The sequence below is a fragment of the Bos indicus x Bos taurus genome, chromosome 9, assembly GCF_003369695.1.
Source record: "Bos indicus x Bos taurus breed Angus x Brahman F1 hybrid chromosome 9, Bos_hybrid_MaternalHap_v2.0, whole genome shotgun sequence".
NCBI classification, from domain to species: Eukaryota; Metazoa; Chordata; class Mammalia; order Artiodactyla; family Bovidae; genus Bos; species Bos indicus x Bos taurus.
This window is the reverse complement of record NC_040084.1, coordinates 70651447-70673032: the sequence shown is the minus strand read 5'-3', so window position 1 is coordinate 70673032 and position 21586 is coordinate 70651447. Positions and strand designations below refer to the sequence as shown.

Genomic DNA, 21586 nt, shown 5'->3' with positions numbered 1-21586 from the left:
CTACATTTGCATTCCAGTCCCTATAATGAAAAGGACATCTTTTTTGGGTGTTAGTTCTAAAAGGTCTTGTAGGTCTTCAGAGAACCATTCAACTTCAGCTTTTTCAGTGTTACTGGTTGGGGCATAATATTGAATAGTTTGCCTTGGAAACGAACAGAGATCATTCTGTCGTTTTTGAGATTGCATCCAAGTACAGCATTTTGGACTCTTTTGTTGACCATGATGGCTACTCCATTTCTTCTGCAGGATTCCTGCCCACCGTAGTAGATATAATGGCCATCTGAGTTAAACTCACCCTTTCGAGTCCATTTCAGTTCGCTGATTCCTAGAATGTTGACATTCACTCTTACCATCTCTTGTTTGACCACTTCCAATTTGCCTTGATTCATGGACCTGACATTCCAAGTTCCTATGCAATATTGCTCTTTACAGCATCGGACCTTGCTTCTATCACCAGTCACATCCACAGCTGGGTATTGTTTTTGCTTTGGCTCCATCCCTTCATTCTTTCTGGAGTTATTTCTCCACTGATCTCCATGGACATCACCAGATGGTCAACACCAAAATCAGATTGATTATATTCTTTGCAGCCAAAGATGGAGAAGCTCTATACAGTCAGCAAAAACAAGACCAGGAGCTGACTGTGGCTCAGACCATGAACTTCTTATTGCCAAAGTCAGACTTAAATTGAAGAAAGTAGGGAAAACCACTAGACCATTCAAGTATGACCTAAATCAAATCCCTTATGATTATACAGTGGAAGTGAGAAATAGATTTAAGGGCCTAGATCTGATAAACAGAGTGCCTGATGAGCTATGGAATGAGGTTCGTGACATTGTACAGGAGACAGGGATCAAGACCATCCCCATGGAAAAGAAATGCAAAAAAAGCAAAATGGTTGCCTGGGGAGGCCTTACAAATAGCTGTGGAAAAAGAGAAGCAAAAAGCAAAGGAGAAAAGGAAAGATATAAACATCTGAATGCAGACTTCCAAAGAATAGCAAGAAGAGATAAGAAAGCCTTCTTCAGTGATCAATGCAAAGAAATAGAGGAAAACAACAGAATGGGAAAGACTAGGGATCTCTTCAAGAAAATCAGAGATACCAAAGGAACATTTCATGCAAAGAGGAGCTCGATAAAGGACAGAAATTGTATGGACCTAAGAGAAGCAGAAGATATTAAGAAGAGATGGCAAGAATACACAGAAGAACTGTACAAAAAAGATCTTCACAACCCAGATAATCAGGATGGTGTGATCACTGACCTAGAGCCAGACATCCTGGAATGTGAAGTCAAGTGGGCCTTGGAAAGCACCACTACAAACAAAGCTAGTGGACGTGATGGAATTCCAGTTGAGCTATTCCAAATCCTGAAAGATGATGCTGTGAAAGTGCTGCACTCAATATGCCAGCAAATTTGGAAAACTCAGCAGTGGCCACAGGACTGGAAAAGGTCCGTTTTCATTCCAATCCCTAAGAAAGGCAATGCCAAAGAATGCTCAAACTACCGCACAACTGCACTCATCTCACACGCTAGTAAAGTAATGCTCAAAATTCTCCAAGCCAGGCTTCAGCAATATGTGAACTGTGAACTTCCTGATGTTCAAGCTGGTTTTAGAAAAGGCAGAGGAACCAGAGATCAATTGCCAACATCCGCTGGATCATGGAAAAAGCAAGAGAGTTCCAGAAAAACATCTATTTCTGTTTTATTGACTATGCCAAAGCCTTTGACTATGTGGATCACAATAAACTGTGGAAAATTCTTCAAGAGATGGGAATACAAGACCACCTGATCTGCCTCTTGAGAAATTTGAATGCAGATCAGGAAGCAACAGTTAGAACTGGACATGGAACAACAGACTGGTTCCAAATAGGAAAAGGAGTTCGTCAAGGCTGTATATTGTCACCCTGTTTATTTAACTTATATGCAGAGTACATCATGAGAAACGCTGGACTGGAAGAAACACAAACTAGTATCAAGATTGCTGGAAGAAATATCAATAACCTCAGATATGCAGATGACACCACCCTTATGGCAGAAAGTGAAGAGGAACTCAAAAGCCTCTTGATGAAAGTGAAAGTGGAGAGTGAAAACGTTGGCTTAAAGCTCAACATTCAGAAAACGAAGATCGTGGCATCCCGTCCCACCACTTCATGGGAAATAGATGGGGAAACAGTGGAAACAGTGTCAGACTTTATTTTTCTGGGCTCCAAAATCACTACAGATGGTGACTGCAGCCATGAAATTAAAAGACGCTTACTCCTTGGAAGGAAAGTTATGACCAACCTAGATAGCACATTCAAAAGCAGAGACATTACTTTGCCAACAAAGGTCCAGCTAGTCAAGGCTATGGTTTTTCCTGTGGTCATGTATGGATGTGAGAGTTGGACTGTGAAGAAGGCTGAGTGCTGAAGAACTGATGCTTTTGAACTGTGGTGTTGGAGAAGACTCTTGAGAGTCCCTTGGACTGCAAGGAGATCCAAGCAGTCCATTCTGAAGGAGATCAGCCCTGGGATTTCTTTGGAAGGAATGATGCTAAAGCTGAAACTCCAGTACTTTGGCCACCTCATGCGAAGAGTTGACTCAGTGGAAAAGACTCTGATGCTGGGAGGGATTGGGGGCAAGAGGAGAAGGGGACGACAGAGGATGAGATGGCTGGATGGCATCACTGACTCGATGGACGTGAGTCTGAGTGAACTCTGGGAGTTGGTGATGGATAGGGAGGCCTGGCATGCTGCGATTCATGGGGTTGCAAAGAGTCAGACACGACTGAGCGACTGATCTGATCTGATCTGATCTAGCCTTAGATGACTGAATTAGAGTTGGCAAAATGATTCCAGGAAAACTCTTTAGTAGGTAGGCTGCTAAGTCATTTCAGTCGTGTCCGACTCTGTGAGACCCCAGAGATGGCAGCCCACCAGGCTCCCCCGTCCCTGGGATTCTCCGGGCAAGAACACTGGAGTGGGTTGCCATTTCCTTCTCCATTAGTAGGTAGGAGTGAATCTATCATATTGTTACTCAAGAGAAAAGTAACAAAGACACCAGATCATGTTAATACTAAGTATGAGAATGTAGCTCTTTGATCTTGCCTGAGTTCTATTCAAAGTTTTGATTGCTCATTGTTTCCTTCTTTAAAATGATAAAAAATATATCTATCACTGAAATTCAGCACACACTGAGAGATGAAAATTTAGAAGCAATCTCTTTGGAGTCCAGTAAAAGACAAAATGGTCCAATATTATCACATTTTATAAACATTGTTTTATTGCTGTTGTTGTTCAGTCGCTAAGTCATGCCCAACTGTTTGTGACCCCCATGGAGAGTGGTTCACCAGGCTTCCCTGTCCCTCACTGTCTCCCTGAGTTTGCTCAAACTCTTGTCCATTGAGTTGGTGGTCTTATCTAATCATCTCATCCTCTTATCGCCCCCTTCTCCTCCTGCCCTCAATCTTTCCCAGCATCAGGGTCTTTTCCAATGTGTCAGCTCTTTGCATCAGGAGCCAAAATATTGGAGCTTTAGCATTAGTCCTTTCAATGAATATTCAGGATTGATTTCCTTTAGGATATACTGGTTTGATCTTCTTGCCATCCAAGGGATTCTCAAGATTCTTCTCCAGCACCACAATTTGAAAACATAAATTCTTCAGGCTCAGCCTTCTTTATGGTCCAACTCTCACATCCATACATAACTACAGGAAAAACCATAGCTTTGACTATATGGACCTTTGTTGGCAAGTAACATTTCTGCTTTTAATATGCTAAGTTTGTCATAGCTTTTCTTCCCAGGAATAAGCATTTTAAAATTTCATGGCTGCAGACACCATCCATAGTGATTCTGAAGCTAAAGAAAATCAAGTCTGTCAGTGTTTCCATTCTTTTCCCCTCTATTTGCCATGAAGTGTTGGGACTGGAGGCCATGAACTTAGTCATTTGAATGTTGAATTGTAAGCCAGATATTTTACTCTTGTCTTTCATCCTTCATCTCCTCTTCACTTTCTGCCCCTAGGGTGGTGTCATCTGTATATCTGAAGTTATTGATATTTCTCCTGGCAATCTTGATTCCAGCTTGCGCTTTATCCAGCCCAGCATTTTGCATGATATACTCTGCATAGAAGTTAAGTAAGCAGGGTGACAATATACAGCCTTAATGTACTGTTTTCCCAGTTTTGAACCAGTCCATTGTTTCATGCCTAGTTGTAATTGTTGCTTCTTGAAGGAGGGCTTCTCATATAGCGCTTCTCAGGAGGTGGGTAAGGTGATCTGGTATTCCCATCTCTTGAACAATTTCCCACAGTTTGTTGTGATCCACACAATCAAATGCTTTAGCAAAGTCGATGAATAAGATGTTTTTCTGGAATTCTTTTGCTTTTTCTCTGACCCAACGGATGATGGCAATTTGATCTCGAGTTCCTCTGCCTTTTCTAAATCCCGCTTGTACCTCTAGAAGTTCTCAGTTCACCGTTGAAGCCTAGCTTGGAGAGCTTTGAGCATTACCTTACTAGCATGTGAAATAAGCACAATTGTGCGGTAGTTTGAACCTTTGGGACATTGTCCTTCTTTGGAACTGGAATGAAAACTGACCTTTTCCAGTCCTGTGGCCACTGTTGAGTTTTCCAAATTTCCTGGCCTATTGAGTATAGCACTTTCACAGCATTATCTTTTTAAGATATGAAATAGCTCAGCTGGAATTCCATCACCTCCACTAGTTTTGTTCATAGTAATGCTTCCTAAGGCCCATCTGACTTCACACTCCAGGATGTGTGGCTCTAGATGAATGGCCACACCATCATGGTTATCTTTGTCTCTAAGACCTTTTTTGTACAGTTCTTCTGTGTATTCTTGCAACCTCTTCTTAATCTCTTCTGCTTCTATTAGGTCATTACCATTTCTGTCCTTTATTGTGTCTATCTTTGCATGAACTATTCCCTTAATAACTCTCATTTTCTTGACAAGGTCTATACAATAAATAAGCAAATATAAATGTAATATACATGAATGACTGAAATGCATTTGAATATACAGATGTCTTGCATGCCTTACAGCTCATAAATTTTCTTCTACTGAAGTGTCTCTGAGTATTTATTCATCTTAAAGAGAATGTTCTTAAATATCTCTCTGCAATATATCCTGTGCAATAGGTCCTTTTTGTGTAGACCTCTTCATATAAAACGATCTCATATTTTTACTTAGCTAAGACTTTTTCCTTTTATCAATGAATAAATTTTGAAATATATCAGACGGAATTTTGTATTTCATTGGATGATCATACAATTTAAATCTGTTAAATGGTGAATTATAGTAATAGATTTTCAATTGTTAAAGCAAACTTTCATTCTTGGCATCAGTTCAGTTCAGTTCAGTCACTCAGTCGTGTCCGACTCTGCGACCCCATGAATCACAGCACGCTGGGCCTCCCTGTCCATCACCAACCCCAAGATGTATCATCTCTTTATATGCTGTTAATTTTATTTTGTTTAGGATTTCTGCTTCATTATGAGTGAGAGTGTTCATTCTTTTTCCTTGGGTTTTGTATCCACGCTATTCTACATCAAACAATAAATTTTAATTGAAGAGTAAAAGTGTGAATTTCTTCTTCTTCACACCTTGCACCATAGGGACTCCACTGTAGAGGATTTTGGATATGGGATTTGGCTGTGCTTCCTGAGGGGATTTGGCATTAACTTGTTAGATAGTTTAGAGGTGAGTAGTAAAAGGTAACCTGCGTCTTTTGCATCTCCTGCATTGGCAGGCAGGAGTTTTACCACGGGCATTATATGGGCTTCCATAAAAGGTAATGAATAAATAACAAATCAACACGCACCGTGCTAACTTTGACAAAGAGGAATACCCACCCAAACATCAGTCAGGTAATAAAAGATTGTTGTTATATTGTAAGGTAAGACATCTTTTGTGGGAAAAGAAAATTTGCAACAGATTTATTTGAAGTTAAATTATTATTCAATTTAGAATATTGTTTCAGAGTACATTTTAAGTATAAAAATAATACCTTATATTCTAAAATTAAAATAAATTCAAATTCAATATACAGTTATTTAATATGGTCAGAGATTAAAACTAACATAAATACATGACAGGTCACACGATAATGTTTGGTAATTATAACAGAAATAAGTGGTTCAAAGATCTTGGTTCTATTTTATTTGATTGAAAAAGGGAGGACCTTCTCCGGATGTTTACGTGCTATCTACAGCAGCACCATGAATAGCAGCTCATCCACTGTTGCAGCTGTGCAGCTCTGCTACGAGCACCTGAATGGATCCTGTGTGAAAATCCCCTACTCACCAGCTCCCCGCCTCATCCTGTACACAGTGTTCACCTTTGGAGCTGTGCTGGCTGTATTTGGAAACCTCTTGGTAATGATTTCCATTCTCCACTTCAAGCAGCTGCATTCTCCAACCAATTGCTTGATTGCCTCCTTGGCCTGTGCAGACTTCTTGGTGGGAGTGACTGTGATGCCCTTCAGCACAGTGAAGTCCGTGGAGAGCTGCTGGTACTTTGGGGAAAGTTACTGTAAATTTCACACTTGTTTTGATGGGTCATTCTGTTACGCTTCCATCTACCACTTGTGCTTTATCTCTCTGGACAGGTACATTGCGATCACTGACCCCCTGGTCTATCCAACTAGGTTCACTATGTCTGTTTCTGGCATGTGTGTTGCCTTCTCCTGGCTCTTTTCAGTTATTTATTCTTTTTCCCTTCTTGGCTCAGGAGCGAATGCAGCTGGACTGGAGGATCTAGTAAGTGCTCTCTCCTGTGTGGGAGGCTGTCAATTTGCAGTGAATCAGAGCTGGGTATTAGTGAATTTCATTTTATTCTTCATTCCCACCCTTGTGATGATAGTTCTTTACTCCAATGTTTTCCTAATCGCTAAACAACAGGCTAGAAAAATTGAGAATCTGAGCAATAAGACTGGGCGATGCTCAAACAGCTACCAAGACAGAGTAGCCAAGAGGGAGAGAAAGGCTGCAAAAACGCTGGGCATTGCAGTGCTAGCGTTTCTGATCTCCTGGCTGCCTTACTTCCTCGATTCCATCATTGATGCCTTCCTAGGTTTCATCACTCCCACATATATTTATGAAATATTGGTTTGGATTGCTTACTATAACTCAGCTATGAACCCCTTGATTTATGCATTCTTTTATCCTTGGTTTCGAAAAGCCATCAAACTCATTGTCACTGGCAAAGTCTTGAGAGAGAATTCCTCAACAGTAAATTTATTTTCTGGGTAAGTCTACATTTTAGATGGAGGAATTGACAGTAGATTCACAGTGAACACACGTTGGGTAGAAAATTTAGTCATATGTGTCAGGGTCTTCTAATGTAAAATAAATTATGCTTCAAATTTGACCCAAACACTTAAATTCAGATTCATCATTCTTTGGTAAATATAACATAAAACCCTGTATGTAATGGAAACAGCATGACCTTGGAGCCAGGAACATGGCAATCTAACACCGATCTTGGGCTGTTTCCATTCTCTGAACTTCACTGTATGTCTCTAGTTAATAAACTCTCCTTTGTAGCATTCTTGAGAAAATTTAAAAGAATGTATAAAGAAAGTGAAAGTCGTTCGGTCATGTCTGACTCTTTGCCTCCCCATGGACTATACAGTCCATGGAACTCTCCAGGTCAAAATACTGGAGCGGGTAGCCTTTCCCTTCTCCAGGGGATCTTCCCAACCCAGGGATTGAACTCAGGTCTCCTGCATTGCAGGTGGATTCTTTACCAACTGAGCCACGAGGGAAGCCCAAGTATACTGGAATGGGTACCCTATCCCTTCTCCAGTGGATCTTCCCTACCCAGGAATCGAACCAGGGTCTCCTGCATTGCAGATTCTTTACCAACTGAGCTATCAGAGAAGTCAAAAAGAATGTATAGAAAAAAAAAAAAAACCTATGTTTTTATTATTCTAAATCCTCCCTTGTATTGCTTTATAATAGTTCAGCCTTGGTTATTACTTCTCTTTATATTTTTGTGATTGTAATATTTTTCCATTAAAATGCACATGCAGCTGGGGAATGCTCAGAGACATCCTGGCTCAGGGAGGGCAAAGTAGTGACTCCTTACTGTCAGGTGTTCAGATTTGTGGTCCAGAAATATGATCTTAGAGTCGAGTAAGATCAACCCAGAGAGAAAGAGTGACTATAACATCCATTTAAGTCTTTACTATGGGAAAGGTGATTGGTGTCATTAATAGTATTTGATTATTCAGTAAGCTTCTTTGTACTGATTAATTCTAATCCTACAATTTCATTTTGGTTCAGAAATTTTACCAGTTAACATATGTTTAGAACATGGGTTTTAAGACTGTCACTCATTACTGTACTCTATCTTAAATTAATTTAATATTTGTTCACTTTTGCATTGTACCAAAAATATTATTTTTTAAACATTTATTTTATTAAAGTATAGTGATTAAATGTACCAAAATTATTTATAAGGGCTTTCAATGATTTACATAAAACGTCCAAATTAAAAAACACCCAAAAGAATAGAAAAGTGAAGTAAAGGAGATAAATGATGATAGACAGACTGGTAAACACATTTTGTGTGACCCACAGATTTGAAACTGAATTAATTTAAGCAACTCACATTGGGTAAGTTAAGCTATTTACTTTGTATAACATTCACCAGCTTTTCAGACATGAAGATTGTTCTGGGTCTAAAGATTGGAGGGTGCTGTGTGTCCCATGCACTGAGTTAATTGTTTGATTCTCTTCTAACTTTTGGTTTGTTGTAATCAGACATCAAAATTTAAAAATCAGAGCATCATATCTTTGGGGCAAGAGGGAATAAATATTAAAAATATTCTTGTTATTTTTCTTTAATTTCTTGATTCATATAAATCAGAAATATATTAGCACATTGTTTCTATTATTAAACAAATGCTTTAAGCTGGTAAGCCTTTCCTGAGACAGTGAACTTTTTCTGAATATACTATGCTTGAATGAAACTCTCTCATCTTCATTTTATGAGTAAAGATGATGCAGATAATTTAAAGGCACCCTAGACTGCTTAGTATTAGTTTATACACAACTCTTCCAATGCTGACAATCATCAATTTATTTTGATTTAGTGCTTTCAATGTAGTAACTTTCTCTAATCCTGTGCCACAAGCTATAGAGAAATCATACTGACCATTTTAAAAACAGAAAAAGCTACAAAGTGCTTACAAAATCTGCTGAATATCTTAGCAGACTTTGGATTCATATCTAAGCTTCTGGATTCAAATAAGCACTTCTAACATCTAGTTTAGTACTTTTACACTTGTCTTTCTGTTTTTTAAGTCCCTTTTCACATATATTTAACAAATGATTTAATTTTACTCCTTTCTTCCCCAGATCAACATATCACTGTATTTTGGTGAATATTTAATATCTTTCTTTCTAAAAGCACAAGCTTCTTCTCATTTATGTGCCTGAGTATATAAAAAAAATAATTCTTTATGCATCATAGTGGTTATTGTGATATGCAAATTACAGACACTTCACACTTATTTTGTGGTTATTGGGATGTACCTCTGGAAAGACCATCCCTCTCTGTCAGACATTTGGAGATGAAATCAGAGACAGAAAAATTCGCACACCAAGAAAAGCAAGCTGGTCACAGTTTCTTGGCCATTCAATTGTTAGTCTGCTGTGATAAATGTACAAAATAATAAAACTGAAGGTGACTTTGAGATGGTCTATTCTGAACCATCCCTTTAAAATAATTAATTAAGTAATTTAAAATTTTTCCTGGCTGCACCGCATGGGTTACAGAATCTCAGTTAGCCCATCCGGTTTTGAACCCAAGCCATGGAATTGAAAGCATTGAATCCTAACCACTGGACCACCAGGGAACTCCCCATATTTAAATTTTTTAACAGAGAAGCTCATAATTAAATATTTTTCATAATGGACATATAAATTGAACATATTTAAACTATATATTTGATAAATCTTGACATTTGTAGATACCTGTAAAATCATCACCAAAATCAAGACTGAACATACCTATCTCCCCAAAGATTCCTCATGTTCTTTGATATGTCCTTCCTGCTCATCCCTACACACTCAACCTTCTTCCATCCCCACACAGCCACTGATCAGCTTTATGTCACTCTATACTAGTTTGTACTTCTAGCATTTTATATAAATACAGCTATACATTATATATACTCATTTCTGTCTGAATTATTTCACTCTGTATAGTAATTTGGAGAATAATCCATGTCAAAGCATGAATCGGGGGTGGGGGGATGATTTGGGAGAATGGCATTAAAACATGTATAATATCATATAAGAAACGAATCGCCAGTCCAGGTTCGATGTAGGATACAGGAAGCTTGGGGCTGGTGCACTGGGGTGACCCAGAGGGATGCTATAGGGAGGGAGGTGGGAGCGGGGTTCAAGATGGGGAACAGGTGTGCACCCGTGGCAGATGCATGTTGATGTGTGGCAAAACCAGTACAATACTGTAAAGTAAAAAAAAATAATAATAATAAAAATTTAAAAATATATATTTTAGTCTTTTTTCTTTGTGATAGAGTAGCATTTCACTGTGGAGAAGGCAATGGCACCCCACTCCAGTACTCTTGCCTGGAAAATCCCATGGACGGAGGAGCCTGGTAGGCTGCAGCCCATGAGGTCGCTAAGAGTCGGACACGACTGAGCGACTTCACTTTCACTTTTCACATTCATGCATTGGAGAAGGAAATGACAACCCACTCCATTATTCTTGCCTGGAGAAGCCCAGGGACAGGGAGCCTGGTGGGCTGCCGTCTATGGGGTCGCACAGAGTCGGACATGGCTGAAGTGACCGCAGCAGCAGCAGCAGCAGCAGCAGCAGCATTTCACTATGTGAATTGAGCACAATTTGTTTATTCACCTCACCTGTTGACTGAAGTTTGGTTTGAACCATCCCTTTCTAGATGCAGGTCACAACTTAAGTACTTGAGCAAGATAGCCAGTCTCATGAATTCACAGAAGGGGGCTTGGCCACCCTCCAGGAGGTGGATTGGGCCTTGCTGAGAAGTGTAGAAATCTACTTTCATCCCCTCCTCCCCCTAGTCTTGGCTCAAGGTCTCCTTTCTAAGAATTGCCTCACCTCTACTCCCTTAGATGTGGCTTGCCTGGTTCTAATGATCCATGACCATCTGATTCTTGCTCTATTTTGTATTAATGCAAATTTTATCTATAAATGTATGTTATACAATCATGTTTATTAATTATAATTTAATATAATAAAACATTTGTTATATTGTGAAAAGTGAAAATGTTAGTCAGTCAGTTGTGTCTGACTCTACACCACCCCAAGGACTATAACCTACCAGGCTCCTCTGTCCATGCAATTCTCCAGGCAAGAATACAGGAGTGGGTAGCCATTTCCATCTCCAGGGGATATTCCTGACCCAGGGATTGAACCTGGGTCTCCTGCATTGATAGTAGATTCTTTACCATCTGAGCCACCATATTGTATATTATAGTATATAGAAATGTATACTATATATAGTTATCCATTATATATTACTTCTTATTTGAGGCAGAAGCAGAAGAGGGTGACAGAAGATGAGATGGTTGGATGGCATCACCAATTCATTGGACATGAACTTGGGTAAACTCTGGGAAACAATGAGGGACAGAGAAGCCTGGCATGCCTCAGTCCCTGGGGTCATGAAGAGTCGGGCATGATTTGGCAATTGAACAGCAACAATTCCAAAAAGTTTTTTAAAATTTTATAGGATTTCAATTATAGTTTTAATTTTCACAAGAGTTATATTTCCAAAAATAAATTATCTTGCAACTGCAAAAACATAACTCCATTGTCTTCTTGGACCTAGTGTACTGATGAGAAGCTTGGTCCCAGTATGGTGTTCATTCCATTTTCATAGACTAGTTCTCCCTGGCCTTTGTTCCTAGGAACTTTTAAGAACTTCTCTTTATATTTGTTTATATTTAGCGCCTCTATTTTTTGTTTTGTTTTGTCTCTTTGTAGTTGGTAGGTATTTACATTTGGAGTTTAGATTCTTTAGCCCAGAGAAAATTTTCTCTAGGATCATTTTTATTATTTTCTTGTGCTCATTCTTCAACTGCTTTTTTCTGGGATTAAGAATTTCTCCCAGGTCCTATGGAAAGAATTTCTCTTACCCATCTGAGAAACTTTCACTGTGTTTAATGTGGGTTGTATTTTCTGTACCTAGGGTTTTCCATCTGTTTGACCCTATCTCATTTTGATCTTTCAGAGATACACTTTAGGGCATCTAACTGGGATTTCAGAAGTAAGTAAATTATCGGCTCACTTATCTTGACAGGGCTAATCTTCAGATGATATGTACCAATTCAACCATTCCATTGTGAAAATGATGAAATGCTTAACTACTGTTGGTAAATATCTGTTGACCTGAGCCTCCTACACCTCTCAAGCCTTGACATGATCCAACAATGAAAGATCAATGGAAAGCAAAGGTGGGCACCTCCACAGATTAACTGTCTCTCAAAAGAGCATCCTTTCTGACCAGTCATTGCTCATGTCTTAGCAGATGGATTTTTTCACATTTCAAAATGTCAGCCCTAAATACTGACCCAGAAATCAAATGGTCACTTTTTGAAGAGCACTTCATCAACAGTAAATTTACTTCTGATGATGAAAACTTAAATAGGGGAAAATTAAGAATGTACTCAGAACTACTGAGTGATTGTTTAAATAATTATTATTTACTTTCTAAGAAATAAATGAGATTTCTGAAAACGTATAATGAGATGATGGGAAAAAGTTTTCAAATTATTCAGGAAAAGCATGAAAGAACAGAACTCTAGTCATTAACTTCATCCTTCCTTCTAGTCTGATTAGGAAGTCTGGCCCATCGAATATGTCACTAGATTTGGGACAGTCTGAACTTGGTGCATCTCAAACATAAAACAGCTTTACCATTTATCTCCTAGAGCAGGCAAATCTACTCTACTGATTCTCCCTTCCCCACATGTTAAGAACATTCTGGGAAGGTATTACAATTTTCCATTCAATTTCCAAAATTTATGAAGTCATGATAAGGTCTTTATAATTCAGAGTAGAGCTTTAAAATCACATCCAGTTAAGTAATCTTATCTTTCCTACCCCAGTCAGTGCCATCCAGGCTTAGGCCTCTTCCTTTCACTCCCAGTTTCTGCTTGGAGCCCCAACCACCCTCCAGGATGGAACAAGAATAAAAAGAGTATTAATAAAGAGATGAAAGCTGTGTTCTCATGCCTTGTAGTGTCATGGTATTAATGACCTATGTCTTGATTGTGGCAGAAGCCCAACTGTAGGCTCAGTGATGAGGTATACATGTAACTTCTTTTGGGGGAATCCACCCACGGTTCAGTTCCCTAATGTGGGGTGAACCACTCCCCCCCACCCCCCAGCTGACCTCTCTTGACTTCTCCTTAGAATCTCTCCAGGCAGACTTTTCTTCTGGGGTCCTTTGTTCAGGAAACTACTCCAGTGAAGAAGGTACTGGCAAGATGATTCAATCTTAATTGCCTCTTTAAATCTGCTTCTTCAATTGCTTGCTGACCTGCTCTGTGTTTGTGTTAAGCAGTGCGTGCATGCTAAGTCACCTCAGTCCTGTCTGACTCTTTGCGACCCTGTAGACTGTAGCCCACTAGTCTCATCTGTCCCTGGGATTCTCCAGGCAAGAATATTGGAGTGGGTTGCCATGCCCTCCTCCAAGGGTTTTTTCCCACCCAGGGATTGAACCTGAGTCTCTTACATCTCCTGCATTGGCAGGTGGGTTCTTTACCACTAGCACCATCTGGAAAGCCATGTTAAGCAGAGGAAAGTAGAAATGGAGAGAGATGGCTGGGAGGAGAAATGGGCCAGTGGGGAGAGAAGGCCATACTGTTAATGATTCTGGTGCCAGAAATGCATCAGTTTCATGAGGTCTGGAGGCCAGTGGAAGCCAGTCTGGTTTGGCCCTTCCTCAGCCCTCCCACTTCAGGGTGTGTCAGGCAACTGTGACACTTCCCGCAGGACTTGAGGAGGATGCTGAGAAAGGCCAAACCAGCACTGATCACAAGGACGAGGGACCTGGGGTGGGAATGCCTCCTGCAGGGATGCCTGCAGCCCCCAGATATGCGATGCAGGAGTGGGATGCTGTTAGAAGGCTCATACACAGAGGTTGTGACCACTAAATGAAGGTTGCTGCTGCTGCTGCTGCTAAGTCGCCTCAGTCGTGTCCAACTCTGTGCGACCCCATAGACGGAAGCCCACCAGGCTCCCCCGTCCTTGGGATTCTCCAGGCAAGAACACTGGAGTGGGTTGCCATTTCCTTCTCCAATGCATGAAAGCGAAAAGTGAAAGGGAAGTTGCTCAGTCCTGTCCGACTCTTAGCGACCCCATGGACTACAGCCTACCAGGCTCCTCCATCCATGGGATTTTCCAGGCAAGAGTACTGGAGTGGGGTGCCATTGCCTTCTCTGAAATGAAGGTTACAAGGAACCTAATTGGGCACGGAATGATTGTGCTCTTTTTCTTCTACTCTCTTCTTCTCTCTATGGGATAGAGCGGAAAAGGAGTGTGGGACAAGGAATAAATGATCAGACATGCTGTTTCCCTAAAATCCAGAGTTTTAAACTTAGGCTTGGCTAGTCTGGGTTCAGTGAGAATGCAGATACTGTATTTGATAGAGATTATGGTTTTAAATTAGTGTAGATCAAAATGGAAATTTAACACTCAGAGTGACTGGACAGCTCTGGGGTCTGCCTGAAATCTCATGAAGGGATAAAAAGGAAGATATGTTAGAGCACACTGGACTGTGATGGGAGAGAATGTAATTTTGTACTGTTTCTCACCCCCAAAATATTCTATAAGCAGTTATACACATTCCTAAGAAATACTTGTTAAATACAAATGGACTGTATGGTGAATCTAGGTAAGAACGGATTCAATTAGGCACCAACTTGAAGAATTGCTTAGACTGTAAATTAGACATATTGATCAAAGTGGCCAATGCCAAGGGCTATTTATTTATAGTTTAACACTCTGACCCTGCTTTATGTTTGGCTACCTCTTGACTCTAATCCAAAGAGACAAGAGTACAAAATATGTCTCTCCCCTTCTCATTAGCAAGCTTCTGAGTTTGGGCACTGGAAAGACCACAGAGCATCATTAACGCATCTTTCTCCCACTTTCATCATAACTGAGGAATACCTCACATTCTTAGCCATTGGGGAATTTATTAAACAGACTTTAATTTGAGGAATGTCTTAGAGAAGTTCAAAGCCTGTAAACAAATGTCCAACGTAGATATGAGACTGAAAACTGTAGATGATGCAAGACAACCAAAGTTTGACTCCAAATGCTGCCTAGTGTTCTCTAACCCCTTGAGAAACGTGACTGCTGCCTAATCTTGATCTTTATCTGATGCAAATGCATTTACTTAAGATGGTCTTATGAAGGCCTTAGGAAGAGCCTCCAATTTATTTTTTTAATATAAATTTATTTATTTTAATTGGAGGTTAATTACTTTACACCATTGTATTGGTTTTGCCATATATCAACATGAATCTGCCATGGGTATACACGTGTTCCCCATCCTGAACCCCCCTCCCACCTCCCTCCCCATACCATCCCTCTAGGTCATCCCAGTGCACCAGCCCCAAGCATCCTGTATCATGCATGGAACCTGGACTGGCAATTCATTTCATATATGATATTATACATGTTTCAATGCCATTCTCCCAAATCATCCCACTCTCTCCCTCTCCCACAGAGTCCAAAAGACTGTTCTGTACATCTGTGTCTCTTTTGCTGTCTCACATACAGGGTTATCATTACCATTTTCTAAATTCCATATATATGCATTAGTATACTATATTGGTGTTTTTCTTTCTGGATTACTTCACTCTGTATAATAGGCTCCAGTTTCATCCACCTCATTAGAACTGATTCAAATGCATTCTTTTTAATGGCTGAGTAATACTCAATTGTGTATATGTATCACAGTCTCTTATCCATTCGTCTGCTGATAGACATCTAGGTTGCTTAGAGCCTCCAATTTACATCTCATCTCAACATGACATGAGTTCTCTTCAGGGACTAACCTAAAAGAACCTAGATTCCTGTAATATACTTCAGTTCAGTCACTTAGTCATGTCCGACTCTTTGCGACCCCTTCAACCGCAGCATGCCAGGCCTCCCTGTCCATCACCAACTCCCAGAGTCCACCCAAACCCATGTCCATTGTATTGGTGATGCCATTCAACCATCTCATCCTCTGTCGTCCCCTTCTCCTCCTGCCCTCAATCCCTCCCAGCATCAGGGTCTTTTCAAATGAGTCAACTCTTTGCATGAGGTGGCAAAAGTATTGGAGTTTCAGCTTCAACATCAGTCCTTCCAATGAACACCCAGGACTGATCTCCTTTAGGATGGACTGGTTGGATCTCCTTGCAGTCCAAGGGACTCTCAAGAGTTTTCTCCAACACCACAGTTCAAAAGCATCAATTCTTCTGCACTCAGCTTTCTTTATAGTCCAACTCTCACATCCATATATGACTACTGGAAAAACCATAGCCTTAACTAGACAGACCTTTGTGGCAAAGTAAAGTCTGCTTTTTAATATGCTGTCTAGGTTGGTCATAACTTTCCTTCTAAGGAGCATGAGTCTTTTAATTCCATGGCTGCAATCACCATCCGCAGTGATTTTGGAGTCCAGAAAAATAAAGTCAGCCACTGTTTCCCCATCTATTTGCCATGAAGTGATGGGACCGGATGCCATGATCTTAGTTTTCTGAATGTTGAGCTTTAAGCCAGCTTTTTCACTCTCTTCTTTCACTTTCATCAAGAGGCTTCAGAGTTGTAGCAAAAAAAAAAAAAAAGCAGAAAAATGCAGGACAATTCTTCCTTTTTATAGCAGATGTTTCACATTGCTTCTTCTATGCAGCTGGTTTCTTGGACTTCTCCTTCCCTTGGAGCATGTCAAGTTTATTACCACTCATTGTTACTTCACTGAGTGTAATGTTTGGAATTGACCAGTGTTTCCCTGGTTTATCTGAGGGGCATAATAAAAGACTTACCTGCTGAAAACACCACCTTTTCTATTAAAAATACTAACGTTAGGAAACTGGTTCCTGGAAACTTGGGCTTCAGAAATTAAAAAATTGACAAAAATTAGGGGAACCAATAGATAATCAACCAATTTTAACTTACCAAATAAAGATAAATAGCAATAATAACTGTGGGAACAATGTTCATGCCCTTTCCCATAATTTTATATAAGTGTTTTAATACCAAAATTTAGGAACAACATAATCTAAGAAGAAACAACAGTCTTGTAAATTGAATAAATTTTCCATTATGAAACACATGCCTCATTGTTCTCTTTTTTTTTCTCATTTTTTCCTTCTGACCAATGAAAAGTTTGCCGTAGTTCAGCACTGATTCCCAGACTGGCCTTTCAACATAACTGAATTAAGATTAAAAGACAGTGTTACAAAGAGTAAATACTGAGATATAACTTTATAAACATATTTCCTTCTGTGCAGGTTCTCTGTAACTTTTAGGAACCTGGTCTTCACCTGAGGACTCTGCTCTCTGGTGTCAGAGCAAATGAAGTGGCATCCTCTGTATTCCTCATGGTGGTGGAGCATTCGCCCTCCATCACCCCAGTCCCCCCAAGGTCATTACACCGTACCAGTCTCGCCTCTCTCCAATACTGTCAACACATCCTTCTTTCTATTTTTGCTCCTTAATTTTAATACTCAGCACTCTGTCATTCTCTCTAGTTCTACTCTCAGTATTTATTATATTTTAAACATAAACACTTGCTATATTAAGTACTAAACCATGTGCTTTAGAAGTGTTTACCTCAATAGTCATCACAGTAAGCCTCCAATGAAGCTAGTATTATTATCCCCATTTCACAGCTGAGAATACTAAGGCCTAGGAGGTTACAAAGTTGGGGAGAGTCTGGAGACAGTCTTAGGCAGACTGAGTGGACTCTGTGTTCTGTCCATATGCTAAAGCTGCCTCCATAAAATCCTTTCTTTTCAGGATATCACCAGCACCCTACTTCAGTTGTGACCTAGGACTTGTAATCTACAAGCTACAGTCTTATCTGAAACCCTTGGGACTTCTGGAAATTGGAATTTCTTTTTAGTTGAAAAAGGCACATCTGTTAAAAATTTTGAATGTGGAAATGGCAGCCTACTCCAGTGTTCTTGCCTGGAGAATCCCAGGGATGGGGGAGCCTGGTGGGCTGCCGTCTATGGGTTCGCACAGAATATCACTGAAGCAACTTAGCAGCAGCAGCAGTAGCAGTGAAGTATGTGAAGCATTTGTCATCAACACTATTATCTCTGCACCAAAGCATGAACCTTCAGAAGGGCTGGTCAGAAATAAACATTAGAAATAACTTCATGTCAGTGTTTTTCACCAAATTAATCAGACACTAACTTCCAATATTTTTGCTTTTGGAATTTCAGGATGTGGACTTGTGCCAAAACCTGAAATCTCTCCAATTTGGGTATATGATCCGTGACACCTGCTTTTCAGTCTCACTAGCTCTAGAAAGCCAGCTACTAGTCACTTTACCTCTCACTTCCTCTCACTTTACTTTCATCATTTGCTTCCTCATCCACCTTAAATATCAGCAACCATCATTCTAATCATTCCTTAAAAGTTGAAGTTGGAAGAAAAGATTCCGCACTTGTTTTATTTTGTTAATGATTATCTATCAAGTATTTTACCATACTATGTTATTGGTTACTATATAGTAACTCAGCTCCAACTATAAGTTGAGTCCTTTTCCCACCTTATCTAACTCATACAGCTCTATATGGAGGTAATATTATTCCCATATTAAGGGTGAAAAATCTGCAGCTGGAAGAGGTTATGGAAGTTGTCCAACGTCACAAAGCCAGGATTTGTCCTCAGTACTTTCTGATTCAAACTCCTGTGCAATGATTCTCTAGAGACTCTGCATTCCTGTATTAGAAGATGAGATCTCTCCCATCTTATACCCAACACATCTACTATTACTGTTTATCACTTTTCAAGAATTGACATATAGCGCAGAAGCGAAACACAAATACAAGTTAGAAGAATGACTCTTGGTAGAGTCCACAGCTTTTGAATACAGCTTCTGATTAATGTTAAATAGGAAGAGTTGTAGGATCTTAAAGTACTGCTACAAAAAAAAAAATGTTTTAAGCACTTTAACAACATGGAGATATAACTGCTAAAATATTTACATCACTTTAAAATATGGTCTCTTAACTTTTCCCATGCAGCTACTATTTAATTTCATTCAGTAAGAAGATAGTATATCAGAGATTCATACTGAAAAGACAGTCACCTAAAATGAAAGAAATAAACACATAAACCCAAACCCAAATGCATTGATAAGAATAGAGAAGTGTATGGTAATATCAATTTTTATATATTTATTTCATCACAAATATTGAAACTATAGAGATAAATTATAAATTAGATCCCCTGTACACACACACTGTCCATTATATATAAAGTTAAACCTTGTACAAGCATATAAAGGTATATATAAAATATATATGGGGGGCATATTGCATATGCTGTTTTATAATCTGGGTTACACTTTTCTGGTTTTGTTTTGAGTCAAAAAATAAATTGTGGTTGCCTTTTTGTGTGAACTGATACAGAACTTATTGGTGCTTTTTATTGGCTTTGTAACATTCTATTGCATAGATGGACCATATTTACTGAATTTATCCCACACTGATCTACATTTTTCTCCAGTTAGTAATTGAGAGGTATACAATGAATATGCTTATCATGTTTGGTTACTTGCCTGACTCTTTTCTTAGGATTACTTGCCAGGAACAGAATTATAGAGTCAAGTGACATACACGATTTGAAATTTTACATAAATATCTTAATCCTTCTCACAAAGAAAATACTAAATTATATTTCCCTTAAATGTATATAAGCATGCTCAGTTCTCATGAGAGTGTTCATTTCCCACACTCTAATTATTAATAGATATTACTGAGTCATATAAGGTTTGCCATTTTGCAATCTGAAACTCTATTACATTTTTTAGCATTATTTGATTATTTGCACACTTGACCTTTTAGTGTATTCCTTAGCCACATCTCTGTAAAATTGCATATTTATTTGTTTAGTGGGATGTTTGTCTCTCTCTCTCTGTCTGTTTTGTAAAAGGCTTTTACATTTTTTTTTAACTTCCCAGGCCAGAAATTGATCCCCTACATTGGAAGCATGGAGTCTTCTCTGGACCACCAGAGAAATCCAAGCTTTTACATTTTCAAGTTACTAACACTTTCTTCATCATGTGTGCCACCAATGGCTTCTAAGTTTGTCTTTTTTTCTTTGTCATGGCTCTATTTTTTTTTTTTGAAGTTTAAAAGTGTAGGGCACATTTTCTGTTCTGAGTCCACCAATCCAAACTATAAAAACTATGCTATCTTCTAGCCTTCTAACATCTGGAAGAAAACAGTTTTGGTTTTGTGAAATACATGAGGCAAAATGCTTAAGACTTTTTCAAGAAATTTTATACCATATCAACATTTCTAAATTATCCATTTTTCCTAATAACATAAACAACAGTGTCGTTTTTATCACGGACAATGTACAAACTTGAAAGAGTTTATGGGAAAGAAATGACCGGAAACTGCCCTCTGTCAACACTGGAAGTTAAAACAAAAAACCTCACGGAATAAGAAAACTATTACATAAAATGATAACTACTATTACGGTAATTTCACCATTTGTTCGTAGTTTTTCCCACAGTTACAAAATATCCTACTAAATGTAAAATACGAGGGTCGCATTGAGTTTGAGATGGCTGATGTGCGGGGCTAGAGGCCTTTAGGACGTCCAGAAATACCAGAGTTCAAGGAAAAAGCTGCTCACAGTGAAAGTAAACTGAGTCCAGAGAAAGACAAGGAATACACGGCGTTAACAGGGAACATGGAACAAGGAAACGTTTGAAAGCGAAGAAAAGGTAAGCTTGTTAGAAAAGGCATGACAGGTAATCAAGGCCTGAAGAGAGAAATAATTAACTGACAGAACAGGGTGGTACTCAGATTTTAGGAAACTAGAAAATATGACCACTGTGTCAACCATTAGTTAAGAAATATATTTCTCTCAGATGCTCAAGGATGTTCACATCAGCAAGAAGGTAAAGTATAAAGGTGATGCTACTGAAACTGGTACCGTTTCTCTTCCCCAGTTTAATAAGCCACTTTCAGCACTGCATTTCATGTCACAGTTATTGGCAAACTCCCAATATATCACCAAATTAATTTCAAATTTTTCAAATTATCAATATGAAATTTATGATTATTTTGATATTAATTTTTACATTTGATGAACTCTTCTTTAATATTGGCCAATTTGATAAGTTACATTGCAAAAAAAAAAAACCCACAATAGCCCAGTGAAAGTCATCATAGAGAAGTTTTTGACAAGTTGGAGGTGAGTGAAAGTCTTTGTAAGGAAAAGAGGAAAAGAAATCAAGAAAAAGACATTTTCAGGTTACAAAGGGAAGAGTCAATGGAATAAAAAGAAAACAGAAGGAGGAATGTGTAAACTACATTCCACCTTTCACCT

General features: G+C 39.1%; 1 protein-coding gene across 1 annotated transcript; it reads left to right on the top strand.

Annotated features, from left to right (window-relative positions):
- Window positions 1-6204: 6204 nt before the first annotated feature.
- Window positions 6205-7248, top strand: LOC113898731 (trace amine-associated receptor 7a-like). The gene has a single exon (XM_027552137.1). It carries the CDS (start codon window positions 6217-6219, stop codon window positions 7246-7248), a length of 1032 nt encoding a protein of 343 aa, XP_027407938.1. The 5' UTR covers window positions 6205-6216.
- The last annotated feature ends 14338 nt before the right edge of the window (window positions 7249-21586 follow it).